Consider the following 20,179-nt stretch of genomic DNA (forward strand, 5'->3'; position numbering starts at 1 on the left):
GGATATGGATGGACGCACAGTGCACACTAATTGGAGAATGAAAAATGAGCAGCAAAAAAAGAAAAATATGTATGAGGCAGTGACACGCTGAGCGTCCTACAACCAGACGTGGCTGCAGGACACACTACTCAGCGTGAGCTGCACTCACACAGACCTTGCAGACAGCTGTGAACACTGCTGCAAGGCAAAAGAAAGCTACAGTGGTGGATTATGTAGCCTGGGTAAAGCACACTATGATTGTGAAAATCGCTATCTCTAACTGTCCCTCACAGTCTTGAACAGCAGCCTGTCCCTAACTGAATTCACAGCAGAGTGAACCAGAAATGGCGGCTGCGGCGGCTTTTATTGTGCATCATGACATCATTTCAGCAGCCAATCACAGCCATGCCATTAGTTAACATGCCTACATGCCTAACAGGATGTGCCCACACTTCTGAGTATTGTCATTGGCTGAATCAAATCAAACTGGCTCATAGCATTATGGGAACTTCCGATTCCGGTATTCGACATGCTAAAAGTATCGGAACTCAGTATCGGAATTCCGATACAGTGAATATCGGCCGATACCCGATACTTGCGGTATCGGAATGCTCAACACTAGTGGTTACTCTATCCAACCCTATCCAGATTGGCACAGTGGATGGCAAACCACTACAGGTGACCGTCACCTTGGTCACTGAAGAAGTGGAGTTGCAAGACGGAGCCTTAAAACGAGAGAAGATAGCCTTTTACATTTTGCCTAAGCTCTCTCATGCCATTCTACTCGGTCTTCCATGGTTAAGGACTCATCAGCCTGTTCTTGACTGGTCTTCTGGGGAGATACTCCGCTGGGGGCACCCATGCCAAGCTCGCTGTCTGACTTCTGTCCGCCTGGCGGCCGCTCCTCGATGACCTCCAGTCCTTCCGGGTCTTCCTCCAGCCTACAGCACCTACTCCAATGTTTTTGATAAGAAGGAAGCGGAGGTCCTTCCTCCACACCAGCCGTTTGACTTCCCAATTGAACTTGTTCCCGGTTCAACCCCTCCAAGGGGCAGAATCTACCCCCTGTCTCCCTCAGAGACCACCGCCATGTCCGAGTACGTTCGAGAGAACCTCGCCAAAAGCTTTATATGGAAATCCTCTTCGCCCGTGGGAGCCAGGTTCTTCTTCGTCAAAAAGAAGGTCGGAACTTTACGGCCGTGCATTGACTATAGGGGCTTGAATGAAATTACCATCAAGAACAGGTACCCTCTTCCACTCATTCTGGAGCTGTTTGACCATCTCAGAGGGACTCGGGTCTTCTCCAAGCTGGACCTCAGGGGAGCCTATAATCTTGTCCGTACCCGTGCAGGTGACAAGTGGAAGACCGCTTTCAACACTCGAGACGGCCATTACGAGTAACTAGTCATGCCCTTTGGTCTCTGCAATGCTCCTGCGGTTTTCAAGGTATCTCTTGGACTCCTGTGTGATTGTGTACTTTGACGACATCCTCGTCTTCTCGCCGGACCTCTCGTCCCACAGAAAGTGTCCGCCTGGTGCTACAGCGTCTTCGGGAGAACCGCCTGTATGCGAAGATCGAGAAATGTCTCTTCAAACAGACCTCTCTGCCTTTTCTGGGATACATTATCTCCGACGCTGGTCTAAGGATGGACCCCGAGAAGTTATCTGCCATTCTCAAATGGCCTTGCCCCATTGGAGTAAAGGTGATACAACGATTTCTTGGATTCGCCAATCATTACCGGCAATTTGTCTCCCACTTCTCCGCGATCACAAGACCTATTTCTGCGCTCACCCGTAAGGGGACTACCCCCAAAAATTGGACTCCTGAGGCGGAGGAGGCCTTTCTGACCCTAAAACGGGCTTTCCCCACGGCTCCGGTCTTGCATCGCCCTGAGAGCAATCGACCTTTTGTACTCGAGGTGGACGCTTCCTCGACAGGTGCCGGGGTAGTATTGTCCCAGAGATCCGCCTCCGGTCGCCTGCACCCCTGTGGCTTCTTCTCAAAGGCCTTTTCTCCGTCCAAGTGTAACTACTCGATCGGCGAGCGGGAACTCCTGGCCATCAGGTTGGCCTTGGAGGAATAGCGTCACCTTCTGGAAGTAGCTGTCCATCCCTTTGTCATCTTCTCGGACCACAAGAATCTGGTCTATCTCCAGTCTGCCCAGAGACTCAACCCTCGTCAGGCCAGATGGTCCTTATTTTTTGCCTGATTTGAGTTTGAGCTCTGTTTCCGTCCTGGCAACAAGAATACCAAAGCCGACGCCCTGTCCAGGGTCTTCCAGCCACACAAAACCACAGAGGAACCTTCACATATCATTGATCCCACTAGGATCATCACAGTGGCTCCTGTGACCTAGCTTACTCCTCCTCCAGGCAAGACGCTGGTGCCTGAGAACCTCAAGCGAAAGGTCCTCCTATGGGGGCACCCCTCCAAACTGGCCGGCCATGCCGGAACTAAGAAGACCCTTGAACTTATCACGTGTCACTAAAGGTGGCCCATGTTTCACCAAGATGTACTCGACTTTGTGACTTCTTGTCCATTCTGTGCTAAAAACAAAGTGCCACGAAGACCTCCGTCCAGCTTGTTGCTTCCGTTGCCCGTTCCTGCGGTTCCTTAGGAAAACATCGCCATGAATTTCATCACCGACCAACCCCGCTCTTCGGGCTGCACAGTCATTTTGGTGGTGGTGGATCGTTTTTCCAAGATGGCCCACTTCGTGCCTCTGCCCGGTCTTCCCTGGGTGCCGGAGCTGGCCAAAGTTTTCATTCACCAAATCTTCAGACTCCATGGACTACCTCAACGCATTGTGTCTGACCGAGGGGTTCAGTTTACCTCCAAGTTCTGGCGTTCACTTTGCAAGCTCATGAACGTTTCCCTCGTCTTCTCCTCGGCCTACCATCCACAGTCCAACAGACAGGTAGAGCGTACCAACCAGACGTTGACGGGGTACCTACGTCATTTCTCCAACGCCCACCCGAATGATTGGGTCGACTTACTTCCCTGGGCAGAGTTCACTTATAACAACCATGCTGGTGAGTCCTCGGCCAAGTCTCCATTCTTCATTGTTTTTGGCAGGCATCCTGGTTTTCCTCTTCCGATTACCCCTGCCTCGGAGATACCCGCGGCCAACGCCTTGTCCTCTGAATTTTCCAAGATTTGGGCCGAGACCAATACGTCTCTCAAGAGGTCCGCTGATAAGATGAAGAATTATGCCGACGAAAGGAGATTGGATCCTCCACTGTATCGTGTTGGGGACAAAGTCTGGCTCTCCTCCAAATTCATCCGGTTGAAACTGCCCTCCTACAAGTTGAGACCACGCTACATCGGTCTGTTTGAAATTCTTGGACGTATCAACAAAGTCACCTACAAATTGAGGTTGCCTGCTTCGCTCCAGGTCCCGAACACCTTCCACGTCTCCCTTCTGAAGCCTGTGGTGCTGAATCGCTTCCATTCCTTGCCTGATCCTGGTCCTCAGCCAGTGGGTGCCGATGATTTCTTTGAAGTGCAGGACATTCTCGCTATGAAGAGGGTTAGAGGTACGATATTCTTTCTTGTTGATTGGAAGGGCTTTGGTCCTGAGGAGAGATCCTGGGAGCCTCGGGAGAATATCAATGCTCCCGTATCCTCAAGTGATTTCTTGCTAATCTCCGGGGAGGGTGGCTTAGGGGAGGAGGTACTGCTACACGGCTCCTTCATACTCACCCGGTCTCGGCTCCCACGCCGCAGCCAGCCTCCCCTCCCACGCCGCAACCGGCCTCTGCTCCCACACCGCAGCCGGTCTCCGCTCCCACGCCGCAGCCTCTCTCCACCCGACGGCCACGGCGGTCAACTCTGACGGGCTCGCAGCCGATGCCAGCCCTGCATGCAATGCACATGCGCCATAGGCCACGGCCACGCCTCCCTGCTGCTTCTTGTGCTCCGGCTGTGCCCTGACCCGGAAGCACCTTCGGTCCATTCGGACCAATGGCAGACCAGACAGGGCTATATCAGGCCGCTTCCTTCTGAGGGGAACCTTGTACACTGCACCCTGCTTTCTCCTGTGCTCTCTGCAGCCTCTCGGTTCTGTCCACGGTGTTTCTTGCAGCAGCTTCGCAGCCCTGTCTCCCATGTTCCCTGCAGTATTCTCCGTCCTACCCCAGTCCTGCTCCAGCGTTCCTGTTCCCTCCTACTCCAGTCCTGTTCCTGTGTTCCAGCTCCATCCTACTCCAGTCCTGCTACAGCGTTCCTGTTCCATCCTACTCCAGCCCTGCTCCAGCATTCCTGTTCCATCCTACTCCAGTCCTGTTCCTGTGTTCCAATTCCATCCTACTCCAGTCCTGTTCCTGTGTTCCAGTTCCATCCTACTCCAGTCCTGCCTCCGGCGTTCCTGCTCCATCCAGCTATTCACACTCCTACAGTCCTACTCCAGTCCTGTCTCCTGTGTTCCGCTCCAGCCATCTCTCCATATTCCAGCCTTACAGTCAACGCTTCAGTTCCACACTCCTACTCCAGTCCATTCTGAGCCGCCCCTCTCGGTACCGGCTACCGTGGTACTTGAACCCTTGGGCCTGCTCCTAACGGTCCCTGTATAGGGGTCAGTTCCACCAGGCAGCTCGCCCGGGGGCCCTCGGTGCCACGGTCCAGAGGGTCCACTCCTGGAGATTCCGGCTCCTGACCACCCACGCTAACAAATGCATTTTGGTTTCGTTTTTGTTTGTTTTATTGTGAGTCTGTAAAAGTGGCGTAAGACTCTGACAACATTGTTCACAGCTGTGACCTAGGAGTCAGAAATGCTTCCAGGGGTCTTCCATGCTGTTCCCATGTCATTTGAGCACTGTTTTCATTGATTTCTGCTATTTTTAGTCCATCTGCAGACCGCTGGGGGGGTCATAATAAAAAATGCTTGAGCTTACCAAAGACTTATATTGGGCTCGTTGCTCGGGTCGAGCACTCGAGCATGTCAATTTGCTCGATCTGAGCAACGAGCAACTCGAGCATTTTACCTGAGCATCACTAGTCTCTAACAGTTGAACTGAACTTATGATAAAAATTATGTATTATCATATTACCCAAAGGGTAAATAAGTTCTGATTAAGGGATGCATTAAAATATGACTTTTATTACTAATCTTAATTAGGGCGAGATTTAATAGGAGGTAGGGTGAAAGGCAGGCACCTGGGTGTTCTCATCATTTCCAATACATGCTGCATATCTCTGCTATTTTCGACTGTGTTGTACATTAATTAGTATTAGGCCACGGTCAGACTTGCGAGAAACTTGCATGAGTCTTGCATTTCAATTCTGTAGAAATACATACAGCCACACGGTCCTGTCCGAGTGCCGGGTATTGACATGCGAGACTCATGCAAGTTTCTCGCAAGTCTGACCCCGGCCTTAGGAACAGACTGTGGGATAAGGCTGGGGTCACACTAACCGACGATAAATACGGTCTGTATTTTCCATGCGTAATAGAGAGAAATGTCCCCTAAATAGTGCGCCATATGTCATCCATAAGCAAGGTGTGGTCACGTATTTTGCGCATGTAAGCATCCGTATGTTTTCCATATGGCATCCATATGGCATCCGTATGGTGAGATTTTCTCGCAGGCTTGAAAAATTTAACGGTTTTGAGGCCTGCAAATTATTTAAATCATCAGCCTCCACCCTATTTATTGGCTCAGTAACAGGTGCCTGCCTCCAATCTGTCCATTTTTGACCTTGCCTTGTTTTGGTGTGTTGTGGTTGTTTTGCCAACATGACAGACACACTTAGTTTCCACCCTACTGAGCAGGTTCTCTTCAACTGGCTTTTTGTCACGCTGCTTTGGGCATCCATACCCTGTGATTGTGGATCCGAGGAGGAGAAGACGAATGTGGGTCCATCCGCTTTTGAGGCAACGCCTCACAAAAGGTCATTTCCACCGGCTCTATTCTTCTCTGCGGACTCATCCGGAAAAATTCTTCCAATATTGTCGCATGAACCTGGACACCATTGATCTACTTTTGGAGACAGTGCGCCCTGGGATCACCTTTCAGAACACCAGGATGCGCAAAGCTATATCTGCAGAGGAGCGACTTCTACTTACATTACGGTATGTACTACACAACCACATTCTCTATGTTCCTGATGTTTCGCTCAAAATATGTTTCTTTTATTATTTTTTTTTACATTTGTTGCCCTCATCTTTGGCCAGATATCTTTTATATTTCATACAAGATTGTTTTGTTTAGTATTAAATGTCTAGCATATAGGCATTAGTATTCGAAAAAGGTGTTTTTTTTAACAGATTAAAAAAGTGATACTGTGTTCTATTGATATACAGTTGTGGCCAAAAATATTGACACCCCTGCAATTTTGTCAGGTAATACTCAGTTTCTTCCTGAAAATGATTGCAAACAAAAATTCTTTGGTATTATTATCTTCATTTAATTAGTCTTAAATGAAAAAACACAAAAGAGAATGAAGCAAAAAGCAAAACATTGATCATTTCACACAAAACTCCAAAAATTGGCCAGACAAAAGTATTGGCACCCTCAGCCTAATACTTGGTTGCACTACCTTTAGCCAAAATAACTGCGACCAACTGCTTCTGGTAACCATCAATGAGCTTCTTACAATGCTCTGCTGGAATTTTAGACCATTCTTCTTTGGCAAACTGCTCCAGGTCCCTGATATTTGAAGGGTGCCTTCTCCAAACTGCCATTTTTAGATCTCTCCACAGGTGTTCTATAAGAATCAGGTCTGGACTCATTGCTGGCCACCTTAGAAGTCTCCAGTGCTTTCTCTCAAACCATTTTCTAGTGCTTTTTGAAGTGTGTTTTGGGTCATTGTCCTGCTGGAAGACCCATGACCACTGAGGGAGACCCAGCTTTCTCACACTGGGCCCTACATTATGCTGCAAAATTTGTTGGTAGTCTTCAGACTTCATAATGCCATGCACACGGTCAAGCAGTCCAGTGCCAGAGGCAGCAAAGCAACCCCAAAACATCAGGGAACCTCCGCCATGTTTGACTGTAGGGACCGTGTTCTTTTCTTTGAATGCCTCTTTTTTCTCCTGTAAACTCTATGTTGATGCCTTTGCCCAAAAAGCTCTACTTTTGTCTCATCTGACCAGAGAACATTCTTCCAAAACGTTTTAGGCTTTTTCAGGTAAGTTTTGGCAAACTCCAGCCTGGCTTTTTTAAGTCTCGGGGTAAAAAGTGGGGTCTTCCTGGGTCTCCTACCATACAGTCCCTTTTCATTCAGACGCCGACGGATAGTACGGGTTGACACTGTTGTACCCTCGGACTGCAGGGCAGCTTGAACTTGTTTGGATGTTAGTCGAGGTTATTTATCCAACATCCGCACAATCTTGCGTTGAAATCTCTTGTCAATTTTTCTTTTCCGTCCACATCTAGGGAGGTTAGCTACAGTGCCATGGGCTTTAAACTTCTTGATGACACTGCGCACGGTAGACAAAGGAACATTCAGGTCTTTGGAGATGGACTTGTAGCCTTGAGATTGCTCATGCTTCCTCACAATTTGGTTCTCAAGTCCTCAGACAGTTCTTTGGTCTTCTTTCTTTTCTCCATGCTCAATGTGGTGCACACAGGAACACAGGACAGAGGTTGAGTCAACTTTAATCCATGTCAACTGGCTGCAAGTGTGATTTACCTATTGCCTTCACCTGTTAGGTGCCACAGGTAAGTTACAGGTGCTGTTAATTACACAAATTAGAGAAGCATCACATGATTTTTGGAACTGCCAATACTTTTGTCCACCCTCTTTTTTATGTTTGGTGTGGAATTATACCCAAATTTGGCTTTAGGACAATTCTTTTTGTGTTTTTTCATTTAAGACAAAATAAATGAAGATAATAATACCAAAGTATGTGTGTGCAATCATTTTCAGGAAGAAACTGAGTATTATCTGACAGAATTGCAGGGTTGTCAATACTTTTGGCCACTACTGTAGCTCTTATTTATCAATTGTTTTCATACCTTTTTTTCACCTTTTGTTGTTATTCAGCTTCCTGTCCACTGGCCTGTCATATGCCGCACTCCATCATGAGTTTCTCATTGGAAGATCTACCATTTCGGGCATACTGAGGTCTACATGTAGTGAAATATGGTCAAGGCAGCATGGCCAACAGCAGGTGTGTCACAGACTTTTATACCATTGGTCAGTTGAGAAAAAATAATTTTAATTTTTACCACCAAGATGGTGTGTTAGCCCCAATTTTTAAATTTTCATACTTGGAAATGGGTAACAATGGCACCAAAATTTTTCAAACACTTTCTGCTGAATGTATAAATACCCATTATGTGGATGTACAGTACTGTTTAGCCATATGGAGAGACTTGGGAGGGATGGAGCACTGTTAACCTCCTGGAGTGCAGATTTTCTAAGAATAGTTTACTGATTCCATATAAAGAGCCCCAAAGTTTTAGAAAAGCATACATCCCCCTCAAGTGACTTTAATCTGGAAACTGTAACCCTTTGGGTCTTTATCTACAGATGTAGTGATGATTTTGACTGTATGGGTGTTTTCCAGAAACAAGCTGCAGTAGATACTATTGAGTGAAAATTGCAAACTGCCATTGTAGTGACCAGTATGCTGTAGTGACCAGTACATTATTCCTAGCTCATGTGTCTGGAGGCACGCACCTGTAAATTAGGCAGGATCTCATCACTACAGAAATGCCAATCATGTGGGCGCTAAATGTGGCTTAGGCACACTGGGGTTCAGAAGGGAGGGGAGGCATTTGGATTTGGGAGTGGAGAATTTGCTGAATTTCTTTTGGGGGGTGAGGAGCCATTTTGCTTTTCCAGAACCTTTGTGCTTCCAGTTATGTGGAAGTATATTTCTGTTAACAGTTGACGGACCTGAGTGAGGGCTTGCTTTTTTGTGGATTGAGTTGAAGCTTTTATTGTGAACACTTTACATAACATTTATGATCACATTTATCTGGCACTCTATGCTAAGGACTTACATTGTGGCTTCCATCTAAATCTCCGAATGATGTGACAGATGAAACCCCCCGATGGATCTATTCACTATAATGAGGCAGCAAAGTTACTGTGTACTCCGCCTGGTGTTGTATTTTTCGGAAGTGCACAGAACCGTGGCTGACATTCCTTTTTTTGCAATCCTACAAAAGATGGATACTGCCTAATCACAGGTCCTATGACCACCACAGTGCTTCCATATGCCTCATTATAGGGCATCTTCAGCCATGGACTCTGAATCTGTCAGAAATCCCAATGTAAGTGCTCAGCGTAGGGCGCAGGATAAATGTGCGCAAGCCTTGCTGTGATCTTTGGGAAGCAGAATGAAAAAATCAACAGCATGTGAAGAATTGGTTTTGTTTATTTTTTACACCATTCTTCATGCGGCAAAAGTGACTTTATTCTTCGAGTCGGTGCGATTACAGCGATATCAGATTTATATTGGGTTTTTATGTTTGTCTGCTGGCACACACTAAAAGATGCTTTTGATTGTGAAAACTAGTTTTCACATCACAATATTTAGACAGGTATATTTTTTCCATATTTTGGCTGACAGAGTCATATGAGGGCTTGTTTTTTGCAGGACAAGTTGATGTTTTTATTGCTACCCTTTTCGAGCACATGACTTTTTTTGATCGCTTTCTATTCTGATTTTTGTGAGAGAGAATAAACAAAAAATAGCAATTCAGAAATTTGTTTTTTTTTATACCGTTAAGCATGTGGTAAAATTGGTAAGGCAGCTTCTTTCTTCTGGTCAGTACGATTACAATGATTTTTGACTTTTTGTTTTTCTGCTGATGAAGCTATATGGCGGCTTGTTTTTTTAGCAGGACAAGATTAAGTTTTCAGAGATACCATTTTTATTTACATTGATTTTTTCATTCCGTTTTATTGCACTTTGTGTTCGGCAATATGATGATAAAGTATTGTTTTTTGCCTTTTTTATGGTATTCACTGAAGGATTTAATTAGTGGGACAGTTTTATAGAGTGGGTCGTTATGGACGCGGCGATAGCAAATAAGTGTACTTTTGTTGTTTTTTTTTAAACAATTCCTTATTTTAGACATTAAGAGTAGAGTTGAGCGACTTTGGTCAGATCGGGTTCCGTGAAACCTGACTGAAACAAAATTTGAGTCGGATGAAACTGGTCTGACTAGGGCAAAAAAAAGTCGGAGTTTCGTCCGAAACCCGACCCCAATGCATGTCAATGGGGAATAAAAGTCGGCATTGAGCGGATGACATTCATCCACTCAATGCCGACTTTTATTCCTCATTGACTTACATTGGGGTCGGGTTTCGGACGAAACTTCGACTTTTTTTTGCCCTAGTCAGACAGTCAGACCAGTTTCATCCGACTCAAATTTTGTTTCAGTCGGGTTTCACGAAACCCGATCCGACCAAAGTCGCTCAACTCTAATAAAGAGCACATTTGAAATAAAGGAAGGGTACCTTTATCAATGGACTTGCATAGTATTGAAATACAATGTAACTTCCTGAAGAGTATAACCTAAAAATACACATCAAAACAGAGTAAACAACAGATGGTGAAATCAGGTGATACTATATCAATTGAAACTCGCTAATTTAAAGAATCAATGCATCAGAACTAAATTGGAAATTAAATTTTGGACTTTATGATGAGTCTTACATCAAAAAATTGTGAAGTTAAGTGGTCACAATGGTATCAGAACAACACCAGGCATGATATCAGATGATCAAGAGAGAGACAAGGAGAAGGAGATAGGCTGAAGACCCCTACCAGTCTAAACCCCTCCAAATTTACTTATTCATTGGGCCCATATCTTTAAGAATGAGGGGGAGAATGCAATTTTCAACTGGAGAGTTCCACTAATCTATAGATCAAAGGATCTTTATCAATCCACTGCTCAATAGATGGAGGAGTGGATTGCTTGTAGTGAACTGCTATCAGTTGTTTAGCCACTCCGACTAATAATGGTAGTAGGCCATGTTTTCTTGTGTTATAATTTGCTGAAGGACAGGACAAAATCACCTCCAATCCATTAAAGTCCAAACTCAGGATGCCCAACAATTTCAGCATCTTATTCAGATCTTTACAAAATGTTTTCAGATCGGGACAAAACCAAAATATATGAGCCATGTTTCCTATATGAGTCTTGCATCTCCAATGCATGTGAAATTCCACTAATCCTAGGACCTCTGGTGTTCAGTACCATCGGGAAATTGTTTTATAAGCATTTTCCTGCAACAATATACATCTGGAAAATCCATGTGAATCGTTAAGGATATTCTGAATATCTTTACTAGAAAACTTGTTGTTAAGCTCCTTTTCTCAGTAGATCAAGAATAGAGGGTTAAATTGAGTAATTGGAGAGGAAATGTTATTATATAGTCAAGAAGTAATTTTAGGGATAGGAAATTGAGATTTCAATAAAAAATCTATCCATGTCCAATTGCTTGGGGTTTTCACATTTAAATGGAATTGGTCTAAAATATACTTTATATGTCGGTATTGCAAAAAATTTGTAGGGTGTTTTTTGGCTTCTCTTGACCAGAGATAAATCCATTTCTAATCCTATAGTTATATTGTAAATAAACACTCACCCAGAAAAAAGTCCTTTAGCCCCTTCCCAATATGCAACATACATATACTGCTTTGAGGGAGCTGTGCTCCCAACAGCAACATAGAGGAACATCACGCAGGGTAGGGGCTCCCTGCGTGCTTTCATTAGGACAACGCAATGTGATCGCATTGTTCTAATGGTCTCCATGGAGAGCCATTGCAGCAATATGGCTGTGGGGTCATTCAGAGAAGGTGTCCTTGCAGTGCCTGCTTAGAGCAGGACTTAGTTCCTACCCTTCCTGTCAGATGCTGACGTGATGCAAATATGAACCCCACTTGAAACCCCCACACGGCAAATGGGAAGAGCCAGGCAAAGCATCAGAATTGGTGCTTCTAATAGATGCACCTTTACTGGGTGGCTGTGGGCTGCTATTTTTAGGCTGGGGAGGCAACTATCCATGGCCCCTTACCACCCTGAGAATACCAGCCCTCAGCTGTCTGTTTTAGCAGTGCTCATTGTCAAAAATTGGTGTAATCTGTGTCTTTTTTTTAATTATTTATTTAAACAATTAAAAAAAAACAGTGAGGGGACCCCTCTACTCTTGTGATATCTAGCCTTGCTAACTGACAGCTGAGGGTTGCATTTCCCTGCTATCAATTTTGAATGACTGGTTATCAAAAATACAAGGAACCTGTTATTATTTTTTTTATTATTTGTCTAAAGAGCAGGCGCCGACTGATGAATACTCCCATCAACTGCCACCTGCTGTCGCTGTTATTAGCGGTAATGGGCGTAGGCTGATTGGAGCAGTAGTCCCATCAGCTGAATCTAGTGACTGGAGGTAAACATTTTGCCTCCGAACACAGTTGTGGGCTCATGTTGTCATTTGACAGCGAGGGAACTGCTGCTCTCTGACCAACGGTAATTATTTCACCACGACTTAGAAGCACAGCTTGCAACGCTATCTTGCACATGACAGTGTGGCAAACATTTGATGTTTGGGCACCTCATTCAAGTGAATGGGGTCCGGGCACTGTTCTGGTACCCAAACCTGAACTGTTTTTTATTTTTAACTGTTTGGCTGAACTTGCAGGACCCGAACATCCAAGTGTCCGCCCATCTCTGCTTACTAATATACTGTATCAGTATTACAGATTCTACTCCATCACTTTTTAGCAAAACCTTCTGTAACACTTGTTGATCATGGACCTACCAAGCTTACCCTGGAATAGCATAATGAACCAGATGTATAATTTTCACTGGAGCCTCTGATGGTGAAATCAGGCTTGTGCAGCAGATAGCTGTCAGGCACCACTCCAAGACAATTTGGTTTGGATACAGTATCCTAGACAAGATAGGATGGCCACTGGTGTGGATTCAGACTGTGCGGCTTTGAGTAGAGGCCAGGACTGACACTAGTCCAGGCATGTACTGTGAGGCTCTGGGTAGCAAGCAGAACAGCAAATGGAACTGGTACAATCTGTGTGGCTCTGGGTAAAGGACTGGACAGCCACTAGTACTAGCACGGATAGTGTATCTTTGGATATCAGACACGTTGGATAGTGAAGCATGGTACAGGCTAGACAACACAGGATCAGACACAGTGGATTCGGGGATCTCACCATATTCTATGCATTACGTAAAATACGAGGCAGGTCAGTGAAGGATCGACCTGTCATAAGCCCATATAGATATATATGTAAACAGAGCACTACATAAAGTGCCATCCACAGGCCACACTCAGCCTTGACCACAGGCTGCCCCGAAGCACAAGAATTTCATTAACTGAAAACTACAAATAAAGATTAAACAACAACCACAAGATGAATTTCATCAACCAGTGTATAATTTTTATCAGTATAATGGCACCAACCTGACAGTGTCTGTAGTCTACTGAGCAAAATCCTGCTGACAGTTTTTTTTTAAAGCTATAATGCTATACTTTGTTTGTCAATGACTTACGTTTCACCCCAAGTGACTGAGTGCCGCATAACATTCACATAATAGCGTGGGGTCTAGTGAAGAACAGCAACACCAGAGGCCTGGAAAGCCAAGATGATAGAAGGAAGGAGACAGAGGAGCCGATCGGAGGAATGGCAGCAGCAGGAGAGGCATGAATAGGACTGAGGAGAGGTTAGTAAAAAAAATTTTTGCAACCTTCCTGGTCTTTAAAATCAAGCTAAAAAGGCCATTAGTTTGCTGAAATTCCAACAAATTGTTAATTTCACTTCTAGTTTTCAGTCCTGTTTGAGAAATATAGGTGACCTACATTTTGGTCAGAAGAGTTCTCTGTAAGTAGATCACATAGTACCCAATGCAAAGCACCCAGCTGTAAAGGCAAGCATAGACATATAGACATTAGATTAAAGTCAGCTGAACACTCCAATATTGGTGGAATTGACGACCATCAATGAAGGCCTCCAGAATCCCTTACAGCAGATGATTTGGGGAAGAGAAGTATCCTGCCCTTTTTGTTTTCTTTGGCGTTATGTCATTCATGGATGGGTCTGACAGCAGTGGTGTCTGACAGCAACTTATTCCACCCTCCCCATTGGTTGTGCCGAGTATTCATGTGTATAGAGAAAAGCAATCCATCGAGCATACGATCAGAAAACAGCTACCACATGTGTATATAACTAGCTCCAGCTGTAGGAGAATGTAGACCACCAGTTTGAAATTCCTCACCACGGGTCTGTATTATTGACACAATCCATTTTTGGTTCTGTGGTGGATCTGGATTCTCATATTAAAACTTTTTTCCTTTCAGACCATCGGGGGTTAATATTATTTTCTCCCCGCTGGCCTGCTGGTATAATTGCATTGTTGCAGGGTCAGCTGATATTGCTGGTGACTACTCACACATCTTTTAAAAGGTCACCTGATGCATCAGCTGACTGGCGGTGTTCGTTCATTCTGCAACAACCAAGCTGGGAGTAGGAGCTTGCTGGGAGCAGTGGTTCTACAGCTGTGTGCGTTGTTCCTGGTGTCTCATTCCTGCTGGGCGGTGCTTGACAGCAGAGCGCTAAGTGTTTTTTTCTTCACCCTGTTTCTTTTGGTGTCTGTCTCACCTTACCTTGTGTTGTCTTAGTGCAGCGGTCGGACCAGTGATATCACTTGCTAGTTCCTTACTGGATAGGAGCAGGACAAGTGAGGGTTTAGGTATCCTGCTCGGTGACGGGGTGAAAGAACCCATATAGGGACATTAAGGTCAGGACACTTCCTCAGGTGAGTGCAGGAGGTGTCCATTCCCCGTTTCCTACTGACAGGGCCCACCGTTGTTAAAGTTTCCCTTGTGTTCCCTGTTGTGTTTTTGTGCTGTTTGGTGACCGACGAACCATTGGGTCGGGTCACAATTGGTCAGTCACTCTGCTTCCTGCCTCGGCGTGACAGTTATTCATGGACATGTTGGGTCCTGCAGTCAGTTACCTTTTATTTGTAGCTGAACTCTGTTATGGGAAAACTTTGCTAAGCGGCATAGCAAATCTCAAACTATTTCTTGGCCTGAATATCTGGGCAAGTTGTAAATATCACCTTACATTTTCAATGTTATATAATGAGAATCAGAACTGCAAAATCACACTGAAGAGCAGGTTCCAGTCGGGGACATTTCATTACCAACGTAAGCATAAATGCTGAGGGATAGAAAAATAGTACTGAGAATATGGAAGGATTCTAGGTACGGTAGGATAGATTTATAGATATTCTGTGGAAAAAAAGAAAGAAAGAAAGAAAGAAAGAAAGAAAGAAAGAAAGAAAGAAAGAAAGAAAGAAAGAAAAAGAAGGACATGCAATACATAAATAGATATAGATAGGATAATGTTTATAGATGTTTGCACATTTATATGTTTCTATTTGTCTTTCTACAGAAACCCTTCCTGGCATTATGATCCCATCTGATCCCATCACATTGGTTTTGTCTATTATTTTGTGTCTTTTTTTTGTCCTGTTTTTGTTTGGATGGAAAAAAAATGCTTATAATTTGCCCCCCGGACCTCGACCGCTACCCATCATTGGAAATCTGCACATTCTAGACACGAAGAGACCATATCTGACAATGCACGAGGTAACATTCAGTCATTTGAGTTTTTTTTATCCTAAATGGTTATGATTCTGTTGCCTGGAAGGAATTGGAATATAATAAGCCACAAAATGAAGACAGCTTTTATTTAAAGGGTTTGTTTATTGTAGACTTTCTTCATAAAGTTTGCTTGGATTTTTTGGCTTGAATATATATAGTATGTACAGTATATATATGGTATATATACTGTGTATATATATATATATATATATATACATAGCCTCACACGTTTTCCATGTCACATAAAGAAGCACAAAAAATGGTCACAACTAGAGCACAATGGATTTAAAAAAACTCTATGTATCTCTAAAAAAATCACAAAAAGTAATAATAGAAGTCACAACCAAAAACTCAGTTTGTAGTGCATTTTATGTGTATAAAGAGATCAATCATTCATTGTACAAGACTAGGAGGAGGTGAGCTGTGATCTCACCTATAGTGAATGGTGGACCCTGCATTATTTATAACATAGAACACAGTCATTGTACAGAAGGGGGAATCAGTCATTGTACAGGAGGAGATGTTGAGCTGTTGTTATTTACCCCTTTGAGACTTAGCCTGTTTTCACCTATGTAAGGCTAGTGTCACACTAGCGTATGTACACACAGTGCACGGCGCCGCTAAGCCACCGCCCCTGCCGCGCCCCCTCTGGTCATCTCCTCCTACTATCACGCATAGCTGCATGTGATCTGCGCACCCTATCTTTAGCATAGGGTGCGCAGACCGTGAGCTGGCCGTGCGCTAGTAGGATTTGAATGCACTGCGCCCTTTTGACGGTGCCCCGATGTGCGCCGAACGCACCATGTTGCATTTTGGTGCCCTCGGCGCACCGTCAAAAACAGCACCCCTCAAGGTCCTCAAAACAACATTCAAGAAGATTATTAACCCTTCAGGCACTTCACAGGAGCTGAAGCAACTTGGAAGGAAAAAAGTAACATTTAACTTTTTACTTACAAAAGTAATCTTTTAGCAGTGATTTTTTTTTGTTTTCGCAAGGGTAAAAGGAGAAAATGGTCCACTAATGTTGTTGAGCAATTTCTCCTGAGTATGCCAATACCCCATATGTGTGGGAAAACCACTGTTTGGGCACACGGCAGGGCTCGAAATTGTCTTGAAATGAGAACGGACACCACGTCACATTTGAAGAGCCCCTGATGTACCTAAACATTGGAAAACCCCCACAAGTGACCCCATTTTGGAAATTAGACCCTTCAAAGAACTTATCTAGCTATGTAGTGTGTACTTTAATCCCCCAGGTGCTTCACAGAAGTTTATAACGTAAAGCCGTGAAATTAAAAAATCGAATTTTACCCCGAAACTTTATTTCACCAACGATTTTTTTATTTTCACAAGTTTAAAAGGAGAAAATGGAAAAGAATTTTGTTGTGCAATTTCTCCTGAGTACGCCGATACCCCATATGTGGGGGAAACCATTGTTTTGATGGCTCGGAATGGAAGAAGCACATTTTGACTTTTTGAACGCAAAATTGGCTGGAATTGAGAGCGGACGCTAGGTCGCATTTGAAGAGCCCCTGATGTGCCGAAACATTGGAAAACATCCACAAATAACATAGTAACATAGCTATTAAGGTTGAAGGAAGACTTTAAGTCCATTTAGTTCAAACCATATCCTACCCTAACCTGCCCTAACTTGTTGATCCAGAGGAAGGCAAAAAAAAATCCCATGTGGCAAACAGTAAGCTTCACATTGGGGAAAAAATTCCTTCCTGACTCTACAAGTGACCTTATTTTCGAAACTAGACCCTTTAAGGAACTTATCTAGCTGTGTAATGAGCACTTTGAACTCCCATTTTCTTCACAGAAGTTTAGAATGTAGAGCCGTGAAAAAAAAAATCACACGTTTCCCCTCAAAATGATCTTTCCGCAATGATCTTTTTTTATTTTCCCAAGGGTAATAGGAAAAAAAACCCCAAAAAAGTTGTTGTTGTCCAACTTCTCCTGAGTATGCCGATACCCCATATGTGGAAGAAATCTACTATTTGGGCGCACGGCAGGGCTCGGAATGAAAGGAGTGATGTTTTGGATTGTAGACTTTGATGGAATGGTCTGCAGGCATCTTGTTGCATTTGCAGAGCCCCTGATGTGCCTAAACAGTGGAAATCTCCCACAAGTGACCTGATTTTGGAAACTAGACCTCCCAAGGAATTTATTTAGCTACGTGGTGAGCACAATAAACCTCCAAGTGTCTCACAGAAAATTATAATGTTGAGTAGTGAAAAAAACTAACACATTTTTTCCACAAAAATGGACTTTTAGCCCTGTTTTTTTATTTTCACAAGGGTAATAGGAGAAAATAGACTGAAAAAGTTGTTGTATATAAAAATATGGGCTGTGCACACAGTGATCAAGTCTGTAGGACAGTGTTCACACCACCAAAAGACTGAAACACAGAAAAACACAGTAAGTAACAGTAAACAGCAAGTGCTAGTAAAAAGATGATAACAAAACAGGGTATTTGGTTGATACGTTTTTTGCAAAAAATGTATACTAAGCCGCTCCAGCAAACATCAAGATATACCCATATCAGAGCAGTCCTTAACCTATGTATTTTAAAACCTGACCATGTGTATAGTACCTATATGAGCAGGATTCAGAAAGGTAACGTCCAATTTGGACATGCTGTGGAAGACTTCTAACATGTGCATGGCCCACAAGGAATGGGTGGAGACCTCTCTAACCTTGCAAAAACAAGTAACCAATTTAATATAAACACATGGGCTATGCACACAGTGAACAAGTCTGTAGTACAGTGTTCACACCACCATAAGACTGAAACACAGAAAAACACAGTATAACAAACATATAAAAATACTTTGTTGTAAAAAAGTAACAGTAAACAGCAAGTGCTAGTATAAGATGATAACAAAACAGGGTACTTGGTTGATACTTTTTTGGCAAAAAATGTATACTAAGCCGCTTTACCAAATGTCAAGGTATACCCGTATCAGAGGAGTCCTATCCAATGTAATTAAAAACCTGACCATGTGTATATTACCTATATAAGCAGGATTCAGAAAGGTAATGTCCGATGTGGACACGCTGTGGAAGACAGCTTATACTGTATGTGCATGGCCCACAAGGGAGGGGTGGAGACCTCCCTAATAGAGATGAGCGACTTTTGCCATTTTTCAGGTCGAGTCTGGTTTCATGAAACCCGACTTTCTCAAAAGTCAGGTCGAACGAAATCGGCCGATTAACGTTAAAATTCGAAGGCCGACTGAAACACGAAACCCAAAGCAAGTCAATGGGGAACCAAGGTCAGCAGGGAGTGGAGGACAGGAAACACACCTACAGTGCCCATTTTAATGCCAAAAACATCAATTCTTATTACTTAAGCTTGTCAACCTTAATTTACTTTATAATAATAGTTAGGCATTGAAAACTGGGGGTTATTTTGCTAAAGTTGTGGGGGGTAGGGCTGGCCCCAGATTTTCGTGGGCCCAGGGCCAAAGAGTGTCACTGGGCTCCTTTAACACATGACACAATTCATGATCCTCTGATATGGCAGAGAATTAGCGGTATAGTACAATGAAAAATACTTCACTTCTTACATCTCATGACTGATATCCATTTTAAATTCTCCAATACCTCCAAAAACGGACAGTATATTACTCCATACAGTATTATGGCCACCGCATAGTGCGCTATACAGAGTAATGAGGCCCATATATTTCTCCATACAGAATCATTGGTCACATATAATGTTTGAAACAGTATATGATGAGCTCCACATAATGCTACAGTATATGTTGGTCCCCATGGATGATGGTCCACTGTGTTATGAGCCCAAATAATGCTCCATATATAATGGGCCCCATTTCTAGTGCTCTAGTGTATAATGGGCCCTGTAAATGCTGCTCCAGTGTCTGATGTCCACCTTTGGAATGTTCCAGTGTATGGTGGGCCCCATATATCATTCTCCAGAGTATAGTGCTCCCCAAAAATAGCTGTCCCAACATTGAAAACAATTAAATAAGTCTCCTCGCTAGGGAATCACTGTACCAGTCTGGACTCCTCGTCGTCCACATCTTCCATCTCACTGCACTTGGACTGTTTAGGCAGAGGGCGTACAGACGTGATGTCATCACGCTCTCTGACCAGAATGTCACTGTCAGGAAACGCGGGAGACATCACGGCGGTGGAGCAGGGAGAGGTAAGTATTTCATCTTTGCAAGTGCTGTGATCCTGAGCAAGCAGGGGGGCCCACTCGTTGGTGACGGCACTGGCAAAGGGCCCCTCATAATATGGCGGTGTGTCTGATGGTGGGTGGGCCCTGGCCCTCCCCCTCCCACCGGCAGAGACACTTTTGCGTACTATGAGGGGCCCTGTGCCAGTGCCGTCGCCCATGAGTATGCCCCCCCACCTGCTAAAGGAACCTGCATTTTCATCTGCACCTTCCTCTTTGTCACCGTGTAAGGTGGTATAGTATGCGGGAAGGGGAACCTGAGTTTCATCAGGGTCAGAATCTGGCAGTGTAGAGTGCGAGGGGAATGTAGTGGTCTAGGTCAATGTACCAACAGAATCATCTAGCAGTGGCTGGGCATCAGTGCTCTTGTGGCGCTCCCAGGAGTACGGTTGCCACAGTGGCAT

General features: G+C 44.2%; 1 protein-coding gene across 1 annotated transcript in view; it reads left to right on the forward strand.

Annotated features, from left to right (window-relative positions):
* Positions 1–15,082: 15,082 nt before the first annotated feature.
* Positions 15,083–20,179, forward strand: part of LOC141098588 (cytochrome P450 2K1-like) — a 157,414-nt gene continuing 152,317 nt past the window's right edge. Inside the window, exons 1-2 of the mRNA XM_073586500.1 lie at positions 15,083–15,109; positions 15,357–15,553. Of these exons, the coding sequence (XP_073442601.1) occupies positions 15,374–15,553 (180 nt within the window). The 5' untranslated portion in view covers positions 15,083–15,109; positions 15,357–15,373. The remainder of the gene's footprint in view (positions 15,110–15,356; positions 15,554–20,179) is intronic.

The sequence above is a fragment of the Dendrobates tinctorius genome, unplaced genomic scaffold, assembly GCF_039654945.1.
Source record: "Dendrobates tinctorius isolate UK_male_01 unplaced genomic scaffold, ASM3965494v1 ptg000093l, whole genome shotgun sequence".
In the NCBI taxonomy this organism is placed as follows: Eukaryota; Metazoa; Chordata; class Amphibia; order Anura; family Dendrobatidae; genus Dendrobates; species Dendrobates tinctorius.